Raw genomic sequence first — 18,015 nt, 5'->3', positions numbered from 1 at the left:
GTCCTCATTCCACTTTTGATTGTGCAGATATTTCCATGTGTCTAAGCATGGGCGTTAATGGGTTAAGTAGTAGATTTTTACTATTTTAATTAATTCGATAAACTTAAAGAAGACTTTTGATATAGAATTTACAAATCGTTTCCAGTTAATTTTTTACTATTTTAATTAATTCAATAAGCTTGAAAAACGTTTTTGATGTAAAATTTACAAATCGTTTCCAATTAAAACTACTACTTTCAGTAGTAGCTTTTACTACTTAAAGTGGTTCAATAGGCTTTAAGAACATTTATGTCGTAAAATTAAAAAATCCTTTGCAATTAAAACTATCACTTTAAGTAGTAGATTTTACTGCACTATGCAATTAAACAATTTATAATATAATTAAAAGATGAAAAATTTACAAGTCAAAACTTAAAAAGAATAGTTATAGCAACTAATGAAAGTAGTAAAAATGACTACTTTAAATAAACGGAGAGAAATTTCTTACTGTTTTCGTATGAAAACGACTTACTAATTTAGTAAAACAACTGCTGCGGCGTTAGTAGCATAAAATTTATACCAAAACTACTCTTGGGCATACTAAATAGTTCGAGTTGTACTGGAAACATAAAGTGTCGTTGATTCTTCTATATTCGTAGCAACTTAATGGCTTCCCTCTCTGCCGTGCGAGATTCGTTCGAGGCACATACGAATATCGCGTCAACGTTGAGCGAGTATAACTTACAAGCTGTATAGTAAGCGAATTTACTGTTTTGAGGTTAGAAGAATACATGACCATGTAAATTTACAATATTTTTTTACAGTATATGTTTACAGTATACGTACTTTATCTACAATAAAGTAAATAGCAATATGAAATTATAAATAATATATAAAAATAATAATATACAATTATAATTGAAATCAATAATCCTAACCTCTACGCGGTAAATTTTAAGCGAAACATTTGAACCTAAATGTTGTTTTTCACATTCAAAAATGAAACTAAAAAGCTAAAGAAAAATTTCTAATATGTAAATAATGAAATATATTAATTAACTATCAATGTTGCAGTAAAATAAATACAAATAATTTTTCAATAAAAATATTTTCCTTTCCAAAAAAATTACATTTTTCTTTCTATGTGTATATTTTCTGAAAATTTAGAATTTTAGCGTTTTTTAATATACTGCTTTATTATTATTATTAGTTATTTTTTAATTTAAAAAATAGGTAATTATTTAAATTTATATATATTTTTTTTGATGTAAGAAATTTATTACTTTATAAACAATTTTTAATTATATATATAATATTTATAGGTCTACACTGGACACAGACGACTAATTGAAATATCGCTCCACGTTGACGCTATATTAGTATGTCCTTTGAACGAATCTCGCACGGCAGAAAGGGGAACTATATTCACTCGTCATTCATGAAATAGAGCCATAAAGTTGCTACTAATAACGTTAATACCGTGATCTTTTAACGCTTGGGAATTTTCGGAACTATTTTAAGATAACTTTAAGCGTTTTTGTTAAGAAAATGGACATACTAAAATCGCTAGTATAGTATTGGAGCGTTTAAAGTAAGAAATTTCTCTCCGTGTAGTTAAATTACCAATTGGACAAGCAGAAAGTAGTCTTCGAGTAGTTTGCAGACTGTCGTAGCGAGCGTGCGTGGTTAGTCGGTTAAGGTATCGGATTGCGAGCGTTAGGGTCGAGGGTTCAATTCCCGTCGGTTAGAAATTTTCTCTGTTAGGTACATAATCGTTAGGGCATAAAATAAGCGTCAGTATAGGAGAGAGGATGAAAAAGTCAATTCTACTGATAATAAACAATTATAAATAAAAAATAATTTTATTTTCCTATTTTAAGTAGTAAAATCTACTGCTTAAAGTAGTAGTTTCAATTGCAAAAGATTTATTAATTCTACAAAAAAAAGGTTCTTAAAGCCTATTGAACCACTTTCAGTAGTAAAGTTCACTACTTAAAGTAGTAGTTTCAATTGCAAAATATTTATTAAATGTACCAAAAAAATGTACTTAAAGCCTATTGGACCACTTTAAGTAATAAAATCTACTACTTACATCTTGAGTTGTTTTATCATTTTTAAATTGAGTTAACACAATCACAAAATGTCATTCTACCAATTACATTTTTAATTGGTTTAACTATTTTTATATAGTTAATAGAACCTTTTAAATTCAGTTGAGGACCCATTGTACTACTCAGAGTAGTTAAAAAGTAGTAAAACCTACTTGTTTTTTTTTGCAGTGCAGAAGCGTCAAAAATGCATAAATGGCGTTCCTAATTGAATTCAATTTGTAAAGTCTGTAGACATATTTAAATAACCAAAACGTATCTTTCATATTTTTTGAGATCAAGAATTGCATTACTTAGCAGAATTACACTTCGTTAAATTCAAAAATACTCGCAGCAAATCAACCCTCACTCGGAAAGGATAAAAAGTAAACTAATTTCTTTAGTGATAGTTTGAGCTTGATTAAACATTAATTTTTAATTATGTAAAACCAAAATTATAATCTAAAATTTTTTGCCTCTAAGGTCTCTTTTCACGTGGCGTGTCACATAATAATATTTAATTAACAATATTTGGAAAAATTTGTGAATAAAAAATTAAATTAAAATTTTTATCAAAAAAAAAAAAAAAAAAATTTGATTATTGTATGTGAAATATATACTTATGTTAAGAATATTGGAAAGCAGTAGGGGGCCTCGAAGCAAAGAGAAAAAGATGAAGATGAAAAGGTGGAAGACGAAGGATCGTCGTGAGAACACGGTCGCTCACGGTAATGAGGTATCTCTCTATTAAAGTGTGAAGACTGGCCTCGAAGCTACTCACAGTGTGTTATATTCTTCTTTGCCCCTTTAAAGGTACATCTTATCGAGTTGTGATCCTTTTCTGACAGGTCCATCTTCCTTGTGACTGCTTCTTTAATTCTGTCACTTTGAAATTTCTCCATTTGTGTCTGCGTCTAAAAAGAGTATGTTTTGCGTTAAAAAAAATGTTCACTTTTTTGTCGATTCTAATAAAAGAAGAAAAAGGTATACTGATAAACAATTCAATGTCAGATGTCAAAAATTTAAAATATATATGATTTTTCTTTAACCCTCTAAGGACGGAAAGGATATATATTTCATAATCAATTTTCATTGACGTATTTCTCTGAAAATACAAATGTTAAAAATGCTTGAAACCTGCAGGTATCGTGTCCTAAATGTTCAAACATGATAATGATGCAAAGGTTTTTTTATAAATTCAAGATGGCGTACCAAAAATGGCGTCAAAATCCAAATTTTTTTCCAAAATCATGACCTAGTGTACAAAATTTTCAAAAATGCTCAAATTTGCTTGAAACTTATTACTCGGCGGGTTTTTGGGGTCGCTGATTACGAATTCGATGTTAGTTTTTCAAAATTCAAAATGGCTTATCTAATATGGCGGACGACTTTTCAAAAAATCCGTCCAATTTGCTCGAAACTTATTACTCGGGGGTTTTTAGGGTCGCTGATTACGAATCCGATGTTAGTTTTTCAAAATTCAAAATGGCGGATCCAATATGGCGGACGACTTTTTAAAAAATCTATACAGATTACTTGAAACTTAATACTCGAGGGTTTTTGAGGTCGCTGCTTACGAATTTAACATTAAAATCTTTAGAAATCTTTAGACCTTCGAGTAACAAATTTTAAGCTATTTTTGTGTAATAATGAAATTTTGAAATCTTATTGTTTCCATTATTTCTAATTATTAAAAATTATTTTTTCTTAATTTTCTTAGTTTTATTGTTATAATAATGGCAAAAACAATTTTATGGAATATTTAAATTATTTTCTTCATATAGTTAAAAATATCGGTGTATCCTCAACAAATTGGTCCACCATATTGCATCCGACATTTTGAATTTTGAAAAACTAACATCGGATTCCTAATTAGCAATCCCAAATACCATCGAGTAAAAAATTTCAAACAAATTTGAGCATTTTTGAAAATTTTGTACACTAGTTCACGATTTAAAAAAAAAATTTGGATTTGGACGCCATTTTTGGTACGCCATCTTGAATTTAAAAAAAATCTTTTGCACCATTTTTATGTTTGAAACAGAAAATTGTTAAAAATAGTGATTTTTTGTCGGATTAAATTTTTCTTTTTAAATATACATAAAGTAAAATTCAAAAGAAAGTATAATTTATAACGCACCTTGTTATGTTGGTGCACGCTAAATTGATGTGAGAAATGTAAAAGAGATAAATAGGTTGAAGCAGATTGTAACATTGCATACTGTGCGATTACAATGGTAGACGAATGATCATCTTGTGGCCTTCCGTATTTAATATCCTCAATGGACATCCCAGAATATAATAAAAGCAAGTTAACTATTAATGTAACGTCGACCAGCTAAAATTTTGCTCTGCATTGTATCGTGAGTGCCATATTTTACCTTCACATATATATGTGTGTGAGCGCCCCTTTTTCAAGAGAGCGGGCGATGGATATTGATAATTATCTGAAAGCTCTCTTTCTTTCTCTCTCTCTCTCTCTCTCTCACTCGTCCTAGAGTACTTACTGAGTTTACGATACGATTTCTCGTAAAGTCAACTAAGTTCAATTCAGTGAAAGGACGAAAGGACAAATTTTTCCTCCTTTTCAAACAAATATTTATGTCGTGTTATTTATAAAGTCACAATTGTTCACATGCGCACTTTCTGATTTGATAGATTAATCTAGTTAAAAAGCTAATTTTTTAGTTGCCATCATGTGAAACTTTCTTTAACTATATATTCCTCAAATGTTATATTAAATTTTTATAATATAATTTTCAAAGAATCAATAATTTATTAAATTTAATTAATTTAAAGATATTCCCCTATTTTATATTTATGAAAGTTAATTTTTACTCGGAATTTATAAAAACTGAAACCCAACAAATCACAACAATCTGGAATGTTAAATTTCCGTTAAAAGTATAATTAAAAATTATTTAAATGGTACTATATTTTTCAACAAAATGACATTTTTTATTTCTAATTTATATTCTATTTACGATTATTTTATATACAGTGAATAAAACACTTTAGCAAAATTTTGAAAATTCTCGTACTCATGGGGAATCGAACCAACGACTCTTGGGACGCGAGCCTTATACGCAGACCACACGGCCACGTTGACTTACAAATCTTTTTCCCAACAATTTTTGAATATTAAGACTTGCGATAAGAAAATAAATATAGTATTTTTAAATTATTACTTTTAATAATAGTTTATAATTCTTTTAAATAATTTATTTCAAAAATAATAAAATAAAAATTTAAAAAAAAAAATAATAAAATTGTTAATAAATTAATTAATATTTTACAAAATTCTATCTTTTTATAATTATATATATTAATTTTAATTCTAAATTAAAATTTTTGAAAATTAATGTTTAATTTTGATAAAAAGAAAAAAAAATTTAAACAATGTTTCTATTTAGCTTTTTGCGCATATACACAGAAAATAAACTCAAAATATATTTTACAAACTTTCACACAGTATTTGGCATACTTTTAAGTAGCTGTAGCTGTACTTGAACCTATATCTCAAAGTTTTCTAGGATATTGTCAGTTAACCACGTAAACCACGAAAGGACAATTCTTGAGGCCTTATGATCATTAAAATTCAAAATCCCCAGCGAACTTTATGACGGTCACATAGGTATTGCAATAATCGTAATGTTTTTTTTCTTCTTCTTTAATACTCATAGCTACATAAGAATACGTCGGAAATAAAATAAAAAATAATTGAAAAACAGTTCAAATTTCTTATTCTACTGAAGTGCTAGTTACATTTATTTAATTTTTAAGAGTTGGTGGTGGTTTTTCATGATTGGATATGTAAAATATGGTTTAAAAAGTGATGGAAAGTAAACGTAAACGTAAAGTTATATGTCCCAAGAAGTCAAAATGTCATGCCTAAACTACAAGCATTTAGTTAAGGTAAATTATCATTTATTATCTTTCACGGTCATCCATCATAACATTAAATTTATGTTTATTTGATTTTCTACAATATTAATAATAATAATAATAATAATAATAATAATAATAATAATAATGATCGCAGAAGGGATTTTAATTTACAGTTTACGTATTTATGGGAGCAATCATCATAAAGTATAAATATACTTGTCGAACTATCTTTAATTTAAATTAATTTTATTTTCTATTTTTTGACATTTTTTGAAATTATCTCATTTTATAATGAAATTAACCATTAATAAAATGTTCTTTACTTAAATTATGTGTATCGTAAATTCAATATGAATATATAGATAGTAAGACGCAATGTTAATCGTCGTGGTTATTAATAATCCTGTAATTACTTGAATCAATCGAGAAAAATCATCTATACGATTCATCGAATTATCGATCGTCTGTCGTATATCACTCTTTAACTACCATGCAGGACTTTCGATAAGCACTTTAAAACGTTTTCGCACTCAATTGAAAAACGATGGCGTTAATGGGGGTGAGAAATTTCTTTCTCACATAAGAAATGAACCATTCGTGATTAATTATCACAGAATGATGCGCATGAGCTTTGAACAATCTAATCTATGATTCAAGTCCGTAATTACAAATCTAGGATTGAGAGATAGTATTCAACAAGTCAATACACTTCGATAATGATTCTACATTATTTTTTTAAAAAATATTTTTTACACTCCAGTGCGTATTTCTATTTAGTGCAATTCTAATTTGTATAATTAATCAATTGATTCTTTGGATAATATGGTATATTATTATGTAAATACATTATTGAAAAGTGTGATACGACCAAAAAATAATATTATATAGATTGGTAACACTAAAATATTATTTTGTTAAATGTGGTACTTTTATAATTATAAAAATTATATGTATATAATTTTATCTAAAGAAATTTTCATGAAGTAAAAACAAATTCATTACGCTTTAACATCTTCAATATTCTTTAATTAAGTTTTGTAAAAATTAAAGAATATTTTTTGGAAAATAAAATGTGAAAATATTAAAGTGAAACACATACAATGTATACCTAATTGAAATTTTTTTATTTAAATTTCGATAATAATGAGCATTTAAATATAACCCGTGCAGAAATTTGAGTTAAATTTTAATAGGGACCTCGCTGTGCGTCCCTTTTGCCAGATGGGTTCCGGAAGGGAAACTCTAGTCGGGATCCGGCATTTTTGTCATGATCGACGTCAGCGAGGAATGTTGGTAGGGATCTAGCAGGGATATTCCTGCGATTTCCCTACCAGAAGTAAAGGGTTCTCGCTAGAACCCTATTAGCTCCCTTTAATCGATTATTATTAAATAAAAATTAATAAATATTTAATAAATCCAGAAAACATATTTATATAAAGATCCAACGTCCTTTCATTCGTGTGTGTTTTTGAAATTGTAGAGTTAAAAACGCCCGTTATGCTATTTATTATAGTCGTTAAGTTTAATTGAACTTCCTAACCTCCAAACTGTACTAACACAAATTTTAACTAGAATTATAAATAAAAAAGTTAGAAATCATAATATTACCTGAAGAAATTGGAATAATCATAGTAAAAATTAAAAATTTGCAATAATGATATTAACATAAAGACAAAATTTGAGGTTAGAAAACCAATCAATATATTTTTTACTTTTAATATTCTAAGTACATATTTCATGTTTGATAATATTAAATATTCTTAAATTGATAATATTATGTTAATATTTACCTTCTGATAAAGAAGATAAGTGATTTGAGTCATCTAAATTGTTAATATCCATAACTTGCTCTTGAACATATTGCATTCTATTTAATTCAACGCGTACGGATTTCACCTCAAGATATTGTTTGCTACGCATTCGCGATTGCTTTTTTTCCTCTCATTATTTTCCATTATTAATTAACAAAAGAACAATAAAATTCAGGTTCACACAAAATGACATGTGCACTTGCACCATTCATGTCATCATTCTCGACGATGGAACATCGATATATTGAAAACTTCGATACATCGATTTCGATATTTTCGATTTAAATTTAAATGTTATTTTTAAATTAAATAAAAAGTGAAACTATATATAATAATGTAATTTATTAATAATATTATTTTGATTCTATCACTCGGTGTTATTTAATAATAAATTTAATTTATTTAATAATTTTATTATTATAATTTATTATTATTAATATTTATTCTTTTTATTATTATTTCTAAAACGAACATTTTAAAAATATTTGTGTCCCTTATTGAACATAATTAAATTCATATTTTAAATAAAGAAAACATCGAAAAATAATCTAAGTCCGATTCGAGGTATTTTTGGCTAGAATTTAGTAAGAGCTTAATCAGATTTTTCTAATTTGAATTGCCTTTCTAGAATTCAAACGGGATCTCAGCAGATATTTCTAGTCTGAATTTCTCACAAGAATCTATTCAGGTTCGAGTACGACTTTTCTAGGCTAGATTTTCTAGCGCGGTTCTAGTCGGAATCCATTATCACGTTGGGAAGCTTAGAGATATTTCTACACGGGAAATGATGTATTATGAAATTCGTTGACATTTTTTCACTTTAAGAATAACAAATGGAATTAACATTCAAATAATTTTGACATTCTTTATAAGAGTTGTAAGCGAAGTTGAATATGATTAATTCATGACTTTGAATTTTAATTAAAGCGATTGAATAATTAAAATAAGTTTTAAATTAACGAAATATATACAAATACATAGCAGACGACTTATCTTCACGGCATTCTCGTGAACTAAGCTTTTTGTCATTAGCCAATGAGAATACTTTACAAATCGCGCGGTTTTCGAAAAGTATATAAGTAAAAATTTCCGAGAACAATGTGAAGTTAAATTAAAATTAATGCATCCGTAAATGAAACTTAATACATCAATGAATTGTTATAACTTTCATTCAATATTGAATAAAATAATTCAGTCATTCGAATGACTTAAAAGTGGATAGATTTTAAGGCGTTTTCTAACAATGTACTAGCGATAGCTCACTGTCGACGAGCGATCCTAAATGACCTAATAAAAGAGTTCATGCAAACTGTATGAAAATTTTTAATCTTTCTAAAATTGCATTAAATTTTGATTCAGATAAAAATTAGGTCAAAATTTCTACAAAATTTATTCCCACATAATTTAAACAAAAGGAAATAACAAAAATACTTCGTTTTTTTTCTATTAAAATACTAAAACTATAATTGTAACGTCTTTATATTTGAAATATATAAATTGTATTCGAAAATCTTTTCGAAAAATTGGACATAATAAAACGATGAATAGATAAAATACAATGAAAACTTTCCTATTGAATTGAAATCTACAATCACTTCATCAATTTTGTGTGTAATAATCTTTTTAAAAGTTTATCCCAATCGATTCATATATGGGTACCACTAATATGTTACATAAAGATACACATTTAGAAATACAACTGTTTAAAGTTTATAAACAAATGAGACAATTTCTAGATACATACAATATACACATTGAAAAAGGTGCGGTACTCTATGGCAGATAGAGTCTGAACGAATCTCTCTTTCTTTCTCTCTTTCAGATCGCGACCGCGATCTTTCTCAGAAGTCCGCTTATTCACCGCGGAAGTACCGACAACTGTACCATATAGCATCCAGCATCAGTAACGCCGGCAGTAACCGTGGTCTGTTCCCATCAGAATCGAGAATGCCCGACAGTCGTGAGCCCATATGTCTCTTGCATTTCGCCGACATATATATATATATATACTATATAACCTTATATTCTTATACCTGAAAGATATCTGGATGTTTAGACTCATACAGTAAGCGCACTAATGGCGATAAAAGCCTGATTCAGTCGCGGAAAAACTCCCAGAGACGTCGTAAGTCCAGATTAGTTTATCTCTAATGGGTAAACTGGATGCTGACTTTACTCCTCTCAAATAAAGTTTTATGCTGGGAAATATATATATATATATATATATATATATATAATCATCTCATCATCGTCGTGAATTCATTTCCTTATCAGCTTTTAGAACTTTAATTCAAATTTGCTGAAATATTTCATGTTAGTGAAATAAAAAATATAATTAATCTTGAGTACACTTTTAATGAGTGAATCAGCCATTAGAGTGATTTCACTTCTTTAATTGTCACTATTTAATTGATTCATTAAAACTGATTGAAAACTGTAAATTCAATACTCAAGGCTATTTTAATGATAAAAATTAAAATTATCATTTATTTTATATTTTATTTTTTGACTGATACGATATTTTACAAAAATATATTCGAGTGGTATCAGTTTTATAATAATTTATTTATTTTATTTATAAATAATTTATTTAACCAAAATTTATATTTATGTGGTAACAGTTCATATAAATTATATTTATAAAGTAAAGATATTCCCCTTCCGAAATGTTTAATAGAAAGTTGAAAAAAATTTGATCCTTGGAAGGAATAAAATAACATAAAAAAAATTATGTTTTTAAATGTTGTTTATTGACACAAAACAAAAAACGACGTTTCGATGACTTGGTTCGTCATCATCATCTTCAGGTTAGACATACGTATCGTCGAGACTAAATTCAAAAATACAAAATTTAAAACTCTAAATGAAATAGATGAATCAATGAAGTTAGATGTAAACAGAACGTGGTAGTGAAATATTTTCTGAAAAATAGAATCACGAGTTTAATTTGGAAATTAAAGGGAAGTAGATTTTATTTAAATACATTATTATGTCTTGTTTTTCATAAATAGTGCGAAATCATTAATTTTTATATGTAACATTTCTGAAAAACAACGTTTTTTATAATTTTGTTCACGGTCTAGTATAACGACATTATCCCAATCAAAATCATGATTCAATTCTGATCCATGTAATCCTACTACTAATTGAGCAGATATTTTATTTTTAATATTTTTATCCTCATTAATACGTGTTTTTAATAAGCGTTTGGTTTATTAACAATAGGAATAGTATGTATGTTAAGTTTTTAGAATTTTAGACAATCTAATGAAATCTGAATTATTATGAGGTAAACTAACTTTAGGAATTTGTTTATATAAAAGTGCTTGTTAATTTACAGTATTATTATTTTTTTACGAAATTTAATACTATTTAAATGAATTTTGGTGTTTCGCAATAAATTTAAGTGGATAATCATAAGCAATAACATTGCTCGGTCTGTAAGATTATATACAATGTTTATTTTTTGTTGTTTTTGTTTTTGTTTTTGTTTTTGTTTTTGTTTTTGTTTTTGTTTTTGTTTTTGTTTTTGTTTTTGTTTTTGTTTTTGTTTTTGTTTTTGTTTTTGTTTTTGTTTTTGTTTTTGTTTTTGTTTTTGTTTTTGTTTTTGTTTTTGTTTTTGTTTTTGTTTTTGTTTTTGTTTTTGTTTTTGTTTTTGTTTTTGTTTTTGTTTTTGTTTTTGTTTTTGTTTTTGTTTTTGTTTTTGTTTTTGTTTTTGTTTTTGTTTTTGTTTTTGTTTTTGTTTTTGTTTTTGTTTTTTATTCGAAAAGTAACTGATGAGCCTGCCAGAAGAAGATGATTTTTGATACCAGTTATATGTAATTTCATTATTTTTTATAATTATAGAAATATCTAGATAGTTGATTTGATTGTTATCTTGTTGTTCATAAGTGAATTTTAGTTTATTGTGATAAGAATGAAAAATTTCAATAACCGGGTTAATATTATCTTTATGTATACATAAAATAGTGTCATCAATATATCTAAAGTAAAAAATAGGTTCACAATTATGTTCAATTTTTAATTTTTTAAAACAATCACTTTCTAAATCATCTATGACAATATTAGCAAAAAAACTCAGAAATCGAAGAACCCACAGGAGTACCATCAATTAGTTGATAATATTTTCCATCGAAGATAAAAAATGTGTTTTTATAAAGAAATTCAGTGCAGTGTAAAATATCATTAAAAGGGATTTAACCATTATTGATATTTATGATTCTACGTTCAAGACTTTGAATAACAAAATCGATTGGTACGTTGGTAAAGCAGAGATTTAACATCAACGGAGACTAAAATGTAATCAATTGGAATATAAGAATTTTTTATTTTTTCAATGAGTTCAAAACTATTATTAATGTGTGATTTCAGAATACAGATATTATCTTTTAATTCATTATACAACGTTTTTGCTAAAAAAAAAATGTGTATGACTATTTATTAATGAAACAATAGGACGAAATAGAATATCTTTTTTATGAATTTTTGAAAGACCATATAGAATCTTGATAAAACAGTATCAGTTAAAGTTAATGCATTGTAGTGATATTTGTATTTTAAGAATTCATTGTCATTTAAATATTGGAGAATTTTACTGGTATTATTTTTAAGTTTTTTAAGAGGGTTGGTATTGAGAAGTTTATAAGAAGAAGTGGCAGAAAAAAATAAAAAAATCTTTAAGACAATTTATGCTTACGTGTATATATTTTTTTTTGTACAAAGTGTGTTAATTTAACGAGTAGTTTAAATTTGACAAGTAGCATTAGGGTTTTTTTTTTTTGCTTCTGTGGAGGTAATACGACACAGCACTTGAAATTCCAATAGGATGAAGGTTTGCAAAAACGACTTAAGTACTGCTACATATGGGCGTAAGAGGGTAAAATGGTCAAATGGCAAAATGCAAGATCCATTCTCAGGTGCACAATGCAAGTCTTCTAGACTACTTAAAATGCATTGGCAATATAAGCTTTAGTAAGAACCACGAGAGCTGTCTATGGTTAAAGTTTTAAGACGCTTCTCTCAGCAATAAGACCTTTAAGTCAACCTCTTCTAGTTGCTTATAAGTGCGTGTTCATGACAAAAATTTACACAAAGAAAAAATAATGCTTCAAGCGGTTCAAAGTGCTTGCAGTTAAGCGTTTAATTAGTATGCAAAATGAGTTGGTTCGTAACACTAAAGTTTCTTGATTTTATTATATACTAAACATGCAGATTGTACACACCTATTATAGATGACATTCACACAATTTTTCCTCGAATTGATTATTGAATTAATTTCTATGTAGTTGAATGATTGCTAATTATTTAATTTAGCAAATTCTTGATGAAGTTATATATTTTTGTTTCGTTGGTAATTATTTTTAAATTATTGGTAGAATGACTCGGTGGAAGTGAGATGCCGGATATGAAGCAAGAAAGGTGCTGGACCATACAGTGTATATATGAGAGGGGGCGATGGGCTGTGGCGAAGTGGAAGAAGATGAAGAAGAACTCCGGTCATCGGAAACGTCGTGTGTGCGCTAGCTGAGAACAATTTCGCCAGCACTAACGTGTGAAATTACTAGAGGCTATTTCCACGCATTTCTTGTCTCGATTCCCGCAGCGAGTGACTCGCGACCAGCAACTGGTCACCATATGACTTCTTAGTACTGGGGCACTACATCTTTTAAAGGTTTGTTGCTTCCTTCTATGTGTGTGTGTGGGTGAGTGTCAAAACCTGTACAAGAAACTAAGACCGACAAAAGGTGTAACTTGTTTTTTTTATGCCATTCTGAAATGATTAAAAACTTCGAAGTAAGTGGAAAATCGTAAAATACATTCATTGGAAGAAATTTTTAAGTTAAGGATATTGAATTTGTAACTTCCTGCAAACGATAAATTATTTATTTCTCTGGAAGATTCCTCGAGCCATTATCAAAAACAAAAAATTTGTATTATAAAAAACTTAGTTGATTCGGCAGCCTAACAGCATCCGGATATTCAGCATGTCCTACTGACGTCCTGAAGATATCATTTTATCATCTTAGGAATATCTTAATTTCCCATGACAAAATAATATCTCCAGAACGTCCATAGACCAATATTCAATTTTTATACTATATTTACTCTTTGAAAGGCAATAAGAGACCATTTAAGTATTACATATAATTATTTAATCGAAAAAAAGTCTACAAATTTAAATTCTCTCTCACTAATTTTGTAAATTTTTAAAAATTTAGAAATTTACATCAATTGATTTTAGCTAATTCATTCATAATATGTTTATGCCAATAATATTTCTCATTATAATAATGTATAAATTCTAGTTTTAATTTTAAAACATTGCCCAATCCTCCAATTTGCACTGTTTCACTGCCACTAATCAGAAATGTGCTTCCAGGTAAAAGAATGATATTCCTCTCTTTTTTTCTATAAAATTGATCTATTTTCACCCTTACATATAATCCATTAAATATCATTTCATAAAGAATGTTTGAATAACCAACAGTTGGATAACCAACAAATTCTGTAGCAGTTCCTGCATTTGAAAATGCTAGTACAAATTTTTGCAAAGTAATATATTGTTGAGAAGATATATTTTGGATAATTGAAATAGGTTTAGTTTCAAATCTAAATAATTTTAATTCCAATTTCTCTTCATATTCATCAGATTGTCTCAATGCTAATTTATATAATGCAATTTTCATAAACTTTGCTTCCTGTGTATCACCTGTTATTCTTTTATATCCTGTTGTTGCGTAATTTCTTATTGCATAGTAATCATGAAATGTGCAAGAATATCTTGCATTTTGTTTATTGTAATCTGTAATTATTCTGTTTATCGATGATTCTTCTTCAATTTTACTTCTTTCTATTTTAGTGTAAAAAGAATTGATTCTAAATTCAGCTTCAAATTCTGATATATTGTGGTTTTCAAAATGTATGTTGTATCTTAATTCATTTAATAAATCACGATTGTTTATTATATATTTTCTACCCCAATTGGGTTCATTAAAGGAATTGTTGTCCAGCCCATCATTGATAAATCGCATAAGAGTTGCGTTATCTGGAAATGTGTAAGTTTCAAGTATATTGCGTATTACATTTTCAGAAAGATTTAACTTTTTCTTAACGAAGTTTATGGCTTCATTTTCGTAGTAAGATTTTTCATTTAAAAGTCGTCGTCTTTGGCAAAGATTAATAAATTTTTCCTCTTCATTACATTTTTCATCATAATTAATCATTGATATTCCAGAAAATAAAAGTTTAATTGGTCTTCTCCTTAGTTGATTATTAATTTCATACATAATATGATTAGGTTCAGGTTGAAAGCTTACGTTATTTAAAGCAATAAAAATATTCCTTTCTTTCTCCAAATACCATTGCAAAAATAATTTCTCATCATTAAAATCATAGTCAGTTCTCAATTGTGCAATTTCTGAAATATTGGAAGATAGAAAAATAAACTTATAACCATAACCAGTATTACTATGATTTTGCAAAGTGTTTACGAAAACCAATCGACTATTTTTTTCACCAATAGCATAAATGCTTTTGTAAACATTGGACTTTAAAATTAAAATCTTAGAAAGACTACTTATGATTGAAGTAAAACTGAAGTCAGTTTTTTCTTTTAAAGAATTAATTATTTTTTCAAGTAATCTTATTGTGTCTTTGGTTGCATAGGTTAGTTGAAATGCAGGATATTTTAAATATAAAGGAATATTCTCAAATATTTTATTTATATTTAATACAAATATTATTGAGAATTGATATTGATTTTTCGTTAGAATTTCATTTAGTGTTTCACTAGCTGCATTTTTTAAAAAAATTGATCTGATTGTTGTGCCTAATGAATGTTGATAGTCGTGTAAATATTTTATTTTATTTGATACACAAATACTTCCATAATAATTAGTGTCCGACATATTTGATAAACATGGATAGTATGGCACTAAAGATAAACCGAATTCCTTCCACCAATCATTTTTCAATGATTTATTGTGTCTTTTATAATAGTTGTCTAAATATGTCAAGTGTGACTCTAATCGCAATTTTTTGTACTTAATATAATTTTTAAAAAATTCGTTCATGTTTTCATTAGTTGTTTTTAAAATTTCAAGATTTGGTGTACTAGATAATTTTTTAAAACATATCTTCATTTCTTGCTGAAAAACTTCTGGATTATCAGCTTTATTTATAAATATTATATTGTAATCGTCTCGTCTTAAAATAAAGTAGCCAAAGCTTTTGTTGTTGGGAAAATATAATTCCAAAATGTCGCATGATGAATGTTCTGACTTTGATAAATCATCATCAGATTTGAGTGTATTGTTAGAATCTAGTATTTTTATAATAATTCCATCTTGGTTAAAATTGTCTATTAGAGATTTTGGAAAGACCTCTTGGACTAGTTGAAAATCATATGTTTCATATAATTCACTGATTGTATAAATTTGACTCATCAAGTATTGTTTTAAATTAGGTACAGGTTTGACAAATTTACATTGATATGATTCTGGATAATGTAAATCAATTGGAAGTCGTAAAATTTGTTGGCTTACTGCTAAATGAGTACAATTTTGCTCTTGAAAAGTTTTCAACAATGAGGCACTACTTTGAAAATTAGAAAGTGCCAAATGCATTTTCACTATGTACTCATTCCTTAAATTGACTTCAGGGTCATTAATTGCTTTAGATATATATTGAAATAATTCCTGATAAGCTGTACTCCAGAAATTTGATTGTGAAATTATATTTTCCATGTTTTCAAATTCAAATAAATATTTTGAATTCAAAATATAATACGAAAGAGCAGGAAGAGCAAAAGCTTTTGATATTTCAAAATTCTTCTCGTCAGATAGAATTAATTTTTCAATTACACGTCCAATTAATAAGTATTCTTCAAATAAATTTTCTTCAGTTAGATTTTCATCACTACTTTCAAAATCATTATAATAGGCAGTATTTATTCTTCCAGGTCGAAGGAACATTAAACCAGCTTGAGCATAAATATAATCATGAGACAATAAACTAAGATTAGCCTTTGGTCGAGGAAACAGAGGCAATATTATATCGTTATATATTCTATTCACTGATAAATTACTGAGAGTAGATTCATCGCCATATTCATTTTGAAACAATGCAATCTCAAGATTTTTTCTTATCATATTCAATATTTGATTTACTTGAAAACATTTCGCTCTACAAAAAACATCTGCCAAGAAGCCATAAATATTACCATATTTGTCAAATATTAAAGAACTAATAATATATTCGAACATCACATTAACAAAAGTGATATCAAAATGTTCATTGTCTTTTTCTCCATAAAGATCGCTGCCTTTTAACAAATTTCTTATTAATTTATTTTTATTCTCAAAATTATTCTGATTATCGTCCAAGTATTTATAGAGTGCATTAACAATTGGTATTTGTTTATTTTGATCAATTTCTGACAGGTAATTTTCAATAAATAAAAAGTCACTAAGTATGTTTAAGTAAGTGAAAACTGGTATAAGCTGTACAATTTCAAGTGCATTTTTAAATGTATCCATTCTTGAAAGTTGAGTTTTATTAGTTTAAAATTTATATTTACCAGTCTATGAATAGTAAGAATGTATTTCACTATATTAGTTGCCACTGATTTCACTGTTGTTTCATCTGATGAAGGCGAATGAAATTGAAATAATATCTGCAAAAAAATCATAAATAAAATAAATATTAACAATTACGAATCACTCTTTCTCTAATTAAATTTAAATTAGTAAAACATTATTGTACCTCATATTGTTTATAAAAAAGCAGTTACTGATCTTAATGTGAAAATTATCGCTGTTAATAGATATACTTATACCCATAAGTTAAAAATTTTTAGATAACATTTTTGTTTTCCAAGAAACAAATTCTTTTACCTTATGTGTCGTTTTATTGATACAGTTGAAGAATTAAAATATTATTTTATAGTGATGAAATACAATATTAAATTAATAAATTCGTAAAACATAAAATAATAACCCACGTGGAAACGAAATATCAAAAAGAAAATATAACGATTACAATCGAAAAACATGTTTTTCCTTGTTATTTGTTTTCTCGTTCTTGTTCTATTTATTTTACTTCACACAAAGACACGTGTAGTGGTTGTTTTATGTTTCAAGGTAATAATGAATAACAATATTAGAAATAATTTACCTTAAAAAAATAATTTATTATCCCCTTGAGAGTCCATGGCCCTTATATGTTCAAAAAAAAGTCGTGCCACCTTTGTG

At 27.2% G+C, this 18,015-nt stretch overlaps 1 protein-coding gene across 1 annotated transcript; it reads right to left on the bottom strand.

The window, feature by feature from the left end:
- Positions 1–11,689: 11,689 nt before the first annotated feature.
- LOC127280343 (uncharacterized) lies at positions 11,690–17,626 on the bottom strand. Its single transcript, XM_051303269.1, has 2 exons — positions 17,528–17,626; positions 11,690–17,438 (listed from the first exon to the last, which is right to left on the bottom strand). The coding sequence occupies exon 2, from the start codon at positions 17,299–17,301 to the stop codon at positions 13,993–13,995; it is 3,309 nt and encodes a 1,102-aa protein (XP_051159226.1). The 5' UTR covers positions 17,302–17,438; positions 17,528–17,626; the 3' UTR covers positions 11,690–13,992.
- Between the last annotated feature and the right edge of the window lie 389 nt (positions 17,627–18,015).

This window comes from Leptopilina boulardi, unplaced genomic scaffold (genome assembly GCF_019393585.1).
Source record: "Leptopilina boulardi isolate dan_hultmark-lab unplaced genomic scaffold, ZJU_Lbou_2.1 LbouV2_237, whole genome shotgun sequence".
NCBI lineage: Eukaryota > Metazoa > Arthropoda > Insecta > Hymenoptera > Figitidae > Leptopilina > Leptopilina boulardi.
This window is presented reverse-complemented; position numbering and strand designations above follow the sequence as displayed.

Bases quoted from the DNA above. Each gene is read 5' to 3' on its own strand.
- LOC127280343 (XM_051303269.1), bottom strand. From the start codon at position 17,301: ATGGATACATTTAAAAATGCACTTGAAATTGTACAGCTTATACCAGTT.